General features: G+C 51.4%; 1 protein-coding gene across 1 annotated transcript; it reads right to left on the bottom strand.

Moving 5' to 3' along the window:
• Positions 1-8,360: 8,360 nt before the first annotated feature.
• On the bottom strand, positions 8,361-10,357 carry LOC125512528 (uncharacterized). Its single transcript, XM_048677625.2, has 2 exons — positions 9,870-10,357; positions 8,361-8,794 (listed from the first exon to the last, which is right to left on the bottom strand). The coding sequence occupies exons 1-2, from the start codon at positions 10,340-10,342 to the stop codon at positions 8,629-8,631; spliced, it is 639 nt and encodes a 212-aa protein (XP_048533582.2). The 5' UTR covers positions 10,343-10,357; the 3' UTR covers positions 8,361-8,628.
• Positions 10,358-10,977: the final 620 nt, after the last annotated feature.

The following is a 10,977-nucleotide window of genomic DNA, read 5'->3' on the forward strand; positions in this document are numbered from 1 at the left end:
GAAAAACCAACCACGTGAACTGGAATGACAGGGACTTCTTCTGTTTGATTAAGGGGGGCAGCACATTAGCAAAGTGCTAACAAAGTACGTATGCCTCTTGAGCCGGAAGAAAGAGCAGCCTAATGATGCAAGGAAGCACAGGCACGAATATTTTCTTGGTCAAACTACGATTAGATTAGTACACCTGAAACCGGTTACTGTACTTCAGAAGCTACATTAAACCAAAACCGTATGAACAGCAACACAAGCAATTCACCAATCAAAATGAATCATTCCACAGCAGATTTACAGGCCAGCCTTTGTACGTACTCCTTATCAGTGCACCAATAATTTGTACGCCCACCCGAGCTGTTCCTTTGGACGTTACCGCGACACATGGCAATAAGTACAAAATTAACGAGGTCCTTGCCTCTTGATAAGTACATGCATGCAGCATGCATATTTGGACCGAAAGACACTGGCCATGAGATTTGTCGATGTCTTCACTCCGGCCATGACATTTTTCTATTTTGGCCAAGTGACATACCTCCATGCACTTGTATAGATGTTCATGCAGTTCAGTCACTGTCGTATAGATCCGGTCCCATACATCATCCTCACTACAGCACCGTACGGTACTGCAGAGGATCTCAACCCCCAAATATTATACCTGTATTGATTGATCGGCTGTAACTCGATTGTAGCGAGATGGGAGGGAAGGGCCATGGGGGTCCCTGTCCCTCGGACTGCGAACCAAAGCAACCATGAGAGCTACTCTACGGTGCAAATATATGGGCTTGACCATAAAAAAGCTGGAGTATATACAACGTAACACGACATAGCGGTAGACTGGAACTCTGCTGATTAATTCTATCGCGTTGCAACTCTACAACAGCATGAATGCGGGCAGCTAACACCGGGCAGTAACGCGCGCGGGCGAGGAAGAAGGGTTTTGTATGGATCGGCATGGTCAGACGTGGACGTGACTGCTGTCCGAATGTCCGCAAAGACCTTCATGTTTGTCTCTGTTTTGCAAGAGAAAGTGCGTCCAAACCAACATATAGATCGATGCAGGTCCATATTAGATGGCACAACATGTTTGAACTCGCGGTCTGGACGGTTTAAGGGTCGGCGTGTTCGAGATGCTCTGAGCTACATAAAGCCAACCGTATAAATAGCAACACAAGCAATTGACCTATCAAAATTAATCAATCCACAGCAGATTGCAGTATCCTGCCTGCTAACCGGTCAAGTGCCCTAAATAATTTATGCCACCCATAGACGCCATGCACCAGAAGCAATGGTAAAAAGTAGGAGTACATGCATGGGACCTAAAGTAGAGATTCATCCATTTCTTAGCTGAGTCACCTTTCTCCTGCCCAAGCGACTCACAAACCTCCTATGATAGCTTCCAGGTTCAGCGGCATTTTATCATTATGACAAGCCGGTAGATCGACCTGTCGTAATAATTTAGTATAGTAGTAGACGTGGAAGATGGAAAAGAAGGCGGCCGGGTCCAATATATGTCCCCCGGACTGCAAGCCAAAGCAACCGTCCATGAGTACAAATGCAACTGCAGCTAGAATATAGAGCATCATGACCACATAAAAAGTCTATACACGACGTGGGGGTGATAGCTAGCTAGATTGCCATCCTGCCGGTTTATCGCGTTGCCGCTGTCGTGTTAAAGTTCATGGCGCTTCTATGTCCTACTACTTCTATTATATGGAGATTCTCTATAAAGAGTCTGTCTGTTGCTTTCGTGAAAAATATAGTGCATCCTTTCTCTCTAGAAAGGGATGACTAAAGAATGGGACGACACTAGATGATGAAGTATGCAGTGTGACTTTGGGAGATGCAGAGCGTGGGAGGCATGCATGGAAGCCATGGAGCACCCGACGGTACGCTCTGCATCCTAGACGTCGACACTCCGGGCTCGCCGGTGGCCCGAATGCGATTTTGAGACAGTAGAAGCTCCACTATCAGGGTTTTAAGTGCGGTCGGTTGACCGCATTGCCGCTTTCATGTTAAAGTTCATGGCACTTCTTTGTCCTACTACTCCTATTATATATGGACATTCTCAATAAAAGGTCCGTCTATTGTTTTCGTGGAAAATATACTGCATCATTTCTCTTCGAGAAGGGGGTGATTAAAGAATGGGACAACACGATATGATGAAGTATGCAGTGTGACTTTGGGATGCGGGTGCCTAACGTAGGAGGCAGGCATGAAAACCATGGAGCACCCGATGGTACGCTCTGCATCCGAGACGTCGACAGTCCGGACTCACCGGTGGTCCTACGTGCGTCATTCGTATCTTTGGAAGGTTGCAACGTAACGCAGTTCTGAGGCGGTATAAGCTCCACCGGCAGGGTTTAAGTGCGGCCGGTTTATCGCGTTGTCCCCGTCGTATTACAGTTCATGACGCTTCTCTGTCCTACTACACATATTATATGGACATTCTCTATAAAGAGCCCGTCTGTTGCTTTCGAGAAAATATATTGCATCCTTTCTCTCCGAGAAGGGGAAGATTAACGAATGAGACGACAAGAGATGATGAAGTATGCAGCGTGACTTTGGGAGGCAAGTGCCTAGCGTAGGAGGCAGGCGTGAAAGCCATGGAGCACCCGACACTATGTTTTGCATCCGAGACGTCGACGGTCCGGGCTTGCCGTTCGCCCGACGTGCGTCATCCGTACCTTCGAAAGGTTGCAACGTAACCCGGTTTTGAGGCAGTGCAAGCTCCACCGTCAGGGTCTCAGGAAGATCACACTCCTAGCAGAGCTCAGCTGTGAACGTCAGCATGTCAGGTAGATGAAGCTGTGAAATGCGTGATGTTGATACATTCCTAGGCCAGCTGCTTCTCACATGCAATAAATTGTGATCGGTTGAGACGTCGGGCATCCGGTCCGGCCGGCCGCAGGTTGGATGCCTAGGCTAGTACAATTCGTATGGTCACGCCGGAGAACGATGACCCGCGGCGTCGCATCACCTCGGCGCGCGCGCGTCAGGTCACGTTGGTGTTTTGCGTTTCACCGGACCTCGACGGCGAAAGCAAATTTACCGTACCGGTAGGCCGGTGCCGGTCGGATCTGCCTCGGCTGCAGCCGCGGTCGCCCGTGCGGATCAGCCACGGATGAGTTAATTGTACAGAAGTACCATAATTGATGCATTGGAAACAGATTGATACTAAGTTTGATAATTTTTACGTGTCAGTACCAAGTCTGAAGCTAGCCGTTATAAAAAGGTCTAAATCACGTATAAATACGTATTGACGGTGTATCTGACCAGTGGGGCCCGGCTGTCGGGTGCCGACGTGGCATTTTTTTTTGCATAAACACCCCTCACCCCCCGCGCGCAGAAAACCAGTCGATCCAGACGTCGCCGGCGAGCAGCAGCAGCCACGAGGACCCCTCGCGCCTCCTCCCGAGCTCCCCAGCTCGCTCACCAGCGCCGCCACCTCCTCGTGCCTGGGCTCCTCCTCCTGGCCGCCTCCGCCCGAGGGTCTCGCCGACCCCGCCCCCAGCCGTCGCCGGCGAGCAGCAGCAGCCACGAGGACCCCTCGCGCCTCCTCCCGAGCTCACCAGCACGCCGCCGCCTACTCGTGCCCGGGCTCCTCCTTCCAGTCGCCTCCGCCCTAGCGTCTTGTCGACCCCGCCCCACGCGCCTCGCCAGAGCAGCCATCGCCGGCAACCAGGTCCCCTCGCGGCCTCCCTGTTTCCTCCCTCTCTGTTGTATGAACAGAGGACCAGCGCCGCTCCTCCTGCCCTCCGCCGCGTGAGTCGCCGTCCAGATCCGTCGGTTCACGCGCCCTACGTCGCTCCCTGCCGCCGGAGTTGCACCAAGTCCCGCTGCCTCCCCTGCTTCGGCTGCAAGCAGGCGAGGCGAGGTGGAGGCCGGGGCGGGGCGGCGGTTACGGGAGGCGAAGGAGCTCGGACTCGAGGGGCTCCTCCCCTCGATCTAGATCGGACGCCGCCGTGCGTGGAGACGATGAACAGTAGCGCCAGCGAAGCAAGGGGCTTTCTGCAAAAAGAATGCCACATCGGCAGCTGACATGCGGGCCCCGCCGATCAGATACACCGTAAATACGCGTTCATACGCGATTTAGACCTTTTTATAACGTCTAGCCCCAGGCTTGGGACTGACACATAAAAATTACCAAACTTGGTACCAATCTGCTTTCAATGCCCCAATTATGATACTTCTATGCAATTTACTCGCCACGGATTGATTGCGCCGACCGAGGCCGATGAGGTCACGGGTGAACGCCGCACCCCAGGACTGGACCACGCCGACGTCTACAATGTGAAGGAACGACATGCATGCATGTGTCCGCTCCCCGAGGCGAGGCCCATTGTCAAATGGCTCGGAACGCCCCGGCCGCTTATCAGGCTAGGTTATCTGCAGCACAAGCTCGGGAGAGAGCTCTCATGGCTTATCTGTCGGTCAAGGGCGAGAAGCAAGGAAAAAACGAAGGTGCCATACTGAGCAGAGCGAATGGCAACATGTGCGATTCGACGGTGCAATCGACACAGACTATATCCACCGGGCCAGGAAAGGAATTAACCATGCGTAACATGGCATCAGCAAGCCACCGGCTACCAGTTCCAAGGGTGCATGAGATGGACGGACTACCAGCTTGTACACGCGGACGCTTTAGACACGAGGGCGGAGGCGCCGACGGAGCCTCGGCGACGTGGCGGGACAGCGGCGCGGCGGGAGCGGCACCTGGCACTGGCATTGGCACGAGAGCCGCGCGCGCGCGAAAGAGATGACGATTGTTCATTTGCTCGCCGTGGCAAAGACACCTGGATCTTCGCCTTTTCCTGCCCCGGCACCTTTGCATGCGTCGGTGTCCTTCATCTCTGGCATCACACTTTCTTCTCCCCAGCGGTGCACGCACGCATACATGCTTTACATGTTCCAGATGACGCCATGCCTAAAGCGTAGTACAGTACTAGGGAGTACTGTACTCCACGGCTCCTCATCGCATGTTCCGGTTGGGCGATAAGCTTGTCTCAACTTCTAGTCTTCTACCAGGAAGTACTGTACTCCGCTGAATACTTAAACTGGTTTAAACACCGGGAAACCGATTAAAAACTAACCACGCGAACTGGAATGATCGGGACTTTCTGTTTGATTAAGGGGGGCAGCACACCAGAGTGCCATAGAAAACGCATATGCCTCTTGAGCCGGAAGAATTAAAGGGCAAACTATAGATGCAACGAAGCACGAATACGCACGAATATCTTCTTAGTTAAACAACGATCATTACTCCTGGAACCGGTTACTTCAGAAGCTACATAAAACCAAACCGTATGAACAATAACACAGGCAATTGCCCAATCAAAATTAATAAATCCATAGCAGATTGCAATCCTGCCTTTGTACTAATCAGTGTCCCCGATGATTTGTACGCCCACCCAAACTGTTCCTTTGGATGTTACGGCGACAAATCACAATACAAAATTAACGAGGTCCTTGCTTCTTGAAAAGTACATGCATACGTATATGCATATTGGACCGAGCAATGCTAGACTTATGTATGATTTACTACAGTTTTTACGTAAATTCAACGTGGAGGATTGAGATTGGAATTAGGACAGGAACATGCCCACTATACCTGGCCATCCCTCGGGCCGGGCCGGTCTTCGGGCCAGGCTTGACCAAGCCCGACACAGAAATCCCAGACCCGGGCCTAGCCCGGCCCAGGCATCGGGCCTAGAAATCAGGCCCAAGCCTGACCCGTCAATGTAAAAGCTCGCCGGGCCTGAAACCGGGCCTCTTCGTTAGCTCGCAAATATGACAGGCCCGGTCCTGACCTTCGGGCTCAATATCTAGGCCCAAGCCCGACCTGGGAGGAGCGCCGGGCCGGGCTTTTTCACGCTGGGTCAGGTCAGGCTGCCCATGGCCAGGTATAGGGCCCACCCAACTGAAATTTGAATTAGTTGAAAAGTTACGTTAAATGTACATAAATTTTTGGATGTGGCAAGGTCTTAGTCAACCAAGATGAAACCAAGTCTCAGTCAAACGACATAACACGCAAGAGAGGAAATGAAAAAACTGAAAAGTACAATTTACACGGATCTTAATGTAAAACCTAACGGATATAGCATCGACTGAGATTTAACGATGTCGCAGTTGACTGAGACTTAGCAAGATTGTAAATTTTACGTAGGTGTAGGATTTTCGTATTGGACCCACATACACATCCAAGGACATCTTCGACGCAGATCCTTCCGGCCTCAAATGTCCATGCGGTAGCTTTTCTTGTATATTGGCCAAGTGACAAAACTCCATGCAGTTGCATAGATGACCAAATATTATACCTGTACTGATCGATCGGCTGTAACTCGATTGCAGCGAGATGGGAGGGAAGGGGCATGGAGGTCCCTGTCCCCCGGACTGCAAACCAAAGCAACCATGAGAGCTACTCCACGGTGCAAATATATATATATGGGCTTGACCACAAAAAACGCTGGAGCATAGGCGGTAGACTGGTCCGTACCGTACCGATTAATTCTATCGCGTTTGCAGCTGTCGTATTACTGCCGCAACAACAAACAATTACAGGCCATGGAGTGTGTATATATTATATAGAGTCCGTTGCTTTCGAGAAACGTATCCATGGCAGCAGGCAGTCGGCGGTGAAGTATGCAACGTGACTTTGGGAGACAGGCGCCTAGTGTAGGAGGCAGGCGTGGTGAAAGCCATGGAGCAGCCGACGCTACGCCTGCATCCAAGCGATGGTCTGACGTACGCAACCCGTACCACCGGAAGGTTGCAACCCAGCCCAGCATGAAGTGACAGAAAAAGAGAGAAGAATAACACGTGGTGGTGCAAGTGTAGAACCTCTACGGCTCCACCGTCGAGGAGATCAGAGCGCTAGGTACGTATACGTGTAATCAGCAAACTCAGGGTGCTCCTACAGAAAAGCTTTGGGATAGTATAGCTGTACGTGAACGTCAGATGGTAGATGAAGCTGTGGAATGTGTGATGATGATCCATTCATAGACCTGCTTCTCACTGCAATAAATATCGATCCGGATGCGGGCCGTTGTTCTTCGGCTCTCGGTTAGAGTAAACTGATCCCCAGCTTCACCAACGAGTCTGCGGATCTACCTCCCTTCTGTCTGCCGTTTCAGTAACCGGTGGTGGAGAAGGGATCCGATGACTTGACTTCTGTTAATAGTTTAGATTACAATTTTTTTTTCTTACAGGTCTGACACTTTATTTTTTTAATTGGTCTTCCGGGCTCCGATGCACCTCACCTTGACTGCATTGTTCCTTTAGCGTCATGTGCACAAAAACATTCCGGCTATCATTATCAAGGTCAGGCCATCTTCAATAGGAGAGCAGAGACTCGTTTTAGTGGATGTAGCTACCGTCTGCGTTTGTATGATCAGGAGGTTTTGTTGTAATTTTTTACTACACTTAAGATACTTTGTATTTCCAATGATCTGGACCCCCTTTTGAAATGAAAATAAAGAAATGGATTCGATCGAGCACACTCACACGAATACGTTTTTGCTGGGCACAACGCAGCCGGGTCCTAGCATTCCACATGGTTCCCTTTGCTCCAAGTATTGACACGTTTCCCGCATGATGTGATCCAGCCGCCTGCCCGCAGGTTGGGGGTGTCGGCCGTATAGGTGGTGTTGTCGCCGTCACGGGGTGGCCGGCGCCGGAAAAGGATGCCCCCGCCGCATCACCACCTCGACGCTGTCCTTGCGCGTACGCGCTCGCCGTTCCGGCCCCAGGCCACGCGGGCGCGTCGCGTCACGTTGAGTCTCGGTGTTACTTTTCATCGGCGCGCACGACGACCTCGACGGCGTAGCTAAATTACCGTCCCGGAATGGCCGTTTGCTCTGCAGTGACAGAAGACGGACCATTGCCGGTACCAACTACGCCAGTGAATCAAAAGCTGCTCGCGACTTCTGACAACAGCCTGCAGATCCGTGGATTCTGGAGGGTCGTATTGCTTCGTTGCAGTGGTATTTCCACATCCCAATCCCCGTTCGTTTGTAACAGTGCAGAAAACACATCGAGTGTCGTTTGTAGGGATGAACAACAATATACAATGAGCTGCACGGAAACCCGATCCTCGGGTGGCCGGTCAAGGCTCGCGTAGCCAGCCCATGGCTGCCCACGTTCTGATCTGCAGCGGCGGCGGTCGTCCGGCTATGGGTTTGATTGCATCATGACCGGTGAGGTCAGGTCACGGGCGCCCGTCCGCAGACCGGACCACCGTCTGGAACAAACAACACGCACGCATGCGCTTGACTGCTTCTCTGTCTCTTCTTCTCCACTGCCCACCTTATCAGAGAACTTCGTCCAGAGCAGCGAGAGAAATGCACGGAAACGCCAGGCACAAACAGGAATTACTACGAAAAGATAGTACGCAATTTGATGTTGCATTGCAGTCCAGGTTCGGTTCTCCACTGGGGCAGGAGAGGAAACCGCCATGTTCCATGTGTCACATGGCATCCTCAGTCACCGGCCACCGCTGGCGCATCGCCAACAACAACAACTCCTCGCTACCCAGTTCGATCTGTATACAAGGACGGGCGGTTTAAACATGGTGGACATGTGCCAAATATATGTGGCACATCACTAGCTAGTATATGTAATAAGCTAATGGCCGCCCGACTATGCGGCGGCGACGGCGTCCCCGGCGCCGCCGGAGCCGCCGCCGCTGCCAGACTGGTCCGACGGGGCCTCCCGGATGGATGTGATGGTGCAGTTCTGTTCCATGAGCTCGTCCTTCGCGATCTGATGCTCCCTGCACTCCTGGCTGCAGAATGCCACCTCGCCCCTGCACGACATAGACAGACAAGGGAATTCAGCATCAATCCATCATGTCACAATGTCACAGACACCTTCAGGGAATAATTTTAAACCTTCTTTTATTGCAGTAAAGAAACCATGCATCTTTTTTAGTATTTGGTTAAGTCTATGTGGTCGATGACAGATTGTGACAATTAAAGAAATACTGGAGTTAGATGGTACAAGTGACCAAGTTTATGGTATGATAATCAGACAACAACTCATATGATTGGCCGGTTAATATTCTTTAATGGGTTGCTTAGGGGAGCACAGTATGCAGCCTTGACTCTTGACAAGTAAACTGAACCTAAATGCATCCCAATAATTTTATATTTTGGGACATGACAGTTCATACATGATTCAGGGACCAAAATTAAACAGGGATTTTTTTATAAAAAAAAGCTATGAGCACACATGCATCAACAGTACATGTCTGATAAGCAAATACATACACCAAGTACTGGTAGTATTAATTAACATGGTAGAGCAAGCCAATAATGTATCGGCAACAAATAATATGCCGAGAGAAAAGGTTCTCATCGGCATATTCTGAAAAGAAATACAGGAGGGAATAAGATTCATAATCATACTATGAACTAATTAAGAATTGATGGACTGCTTCTGCTTGTACTAGCGTGGAATCAGCATTACCTTTCTAATGAACGAGGCTCGTCAAATCAGTACCCGCCTAAATTAATAAACAGATGGAATTCCGAATAATTAGCACTAGATTTTCATAATTGAAAATGGATCATGAATAACCCCCTTGCATCGTCACGGAATTTCGCATCTAAGCAAGCATGTCCGCAGAATCGTAGGCTGCCGGCAACATGATAAGAAGATTCGATCTAGGTGCAGTGCAACCCTGACGTGGAAAACGAGCGAGCGGCGCGGAATTCGCACCGCAAAGCAACACGAGAGATGAGATTGATCGGCGCCTGGCCAAAAATCGCCAGCATGCCACCGAAAAGGGACAAAAGAAAAATGGAACCCATGGGCGAAACACGAGGATTTCACCGGACATTTCCGAGCAGAGAATGGGAAAGCAGGGACGCCGGCGGTACCTGTAGATGTAGGTGTCCTCGCCGGGGCCGAGGGGCTTGGCGCAGAAGCCGCAGGCGGACAGGAACGCCGCGGTGATCATCAGCCCGGCGAAGGCGTCCCGCCCGGGAGAGGGGTAGCCACCGCCGGCGCCGCCGCCCGTCCCCACCGCGCCGGCAGATACGGAGGAGGACGGCCGCGCGCGCGCCTGCCTGTCCTTGTCGTCGTCGTCGCCGCCGCCGCTGCCCTGGCGCACCTGCTTGGGCACCGACGGCATGGACGCCAGGCTGGTCGTCCGGCGCATCAGCATGCTCCGCTGCCGCTTGCCGAGCATCTCGCCGGGGCCGGATTCGCGCCGCGCTTGCTGGCTCGCGGGCTCCCGCCCCGCCGCTGTCAATCTCTGATTCGGTACGGCGGCCTTTCTGTCCCGAGATTTGGAGAGAGACTGGATGGTGGGGAGAGGGGTTTTGGGGAAGGAGCAGCGGGGCAGGGGCATAAAAAGAGGAGCAGGGGCCGGCCGCCGCAGATCTGGGCCGTCCACTCGTCACACGAGACACCTGGACGCCTGTCGATCTGGTGATTTTTGGCATGGATTTATAGCGATTAAGGCACGTTGTTAGGGTTACCCCTCGCGCCGCCCACATTTCTCTGTAACCGGAAATGGCTCCTCTATGTTACGTGCATGATGGTTTTTGCTGTGGTGGAAGGAAAAAAATGGCTACTACACAGGAAAAACCATCCTGTGTTAGAAGGTAAAAAACCCAACAAATCTATTACATTTGGTGTCAACATAACACAGAATCACATTACTATGATCCGCGTTGATTATTTATTTATTTGAGCTATTTTATTCTCATTAATCTACTATACATATTGGTGGCATGAGAGTTTCGTGGCACACATTTATGATGCGAGATATGTGGGCTGCACAAACCGTCGCTACGTGTGACTAGCCTAGATCAAGGTAACTATAGCGGAGTTTAGATCGTGTTCATACGTAATGAAGACACGCCAGATTTGGGTTAACTCGCATCTTTTCCGGGAGCACTTTTAATAGACGGGTGTTATGTGGCTCGACAGACTGGCGTCAACTTGTGTCTCACTTTTTCGCTGAAGCACTTATCTGGCACG

This window comes from Triticum urartu, chromosome 6A, assembly GCF_056163025.1.
Source record: "Triticum urartu cultivar PI428250 chromosome 6A, HENAU_Tu73, whole genome shotgun sequence".
Classification (NCBI taxonomy): Eukaryota; Viridiplantae; Streptophyta; class Magnoliopsida; order Poales; family Poaceae; genus Triticum; species Triticum urartu.

What these genes read in the sequence shown, in the direction of transcription:
- LOC125512528 (XM_048677625.2), bottom strand. Translation starts at nt 10,342, where the DNA reads ATGCCCCTGCCCCGCTGCTCCTTCCCCAAAACCCCTCTCCCCACCATC. An exon ending in GAGGACACCTACATCTACAG is followed by an intron (nt 8,795 to 9,869) that starts GTACCGCCGGCG and finishes TATGTCGTGCAG; the next exon opens with GGGCGAGGTGGCATTCTGCA.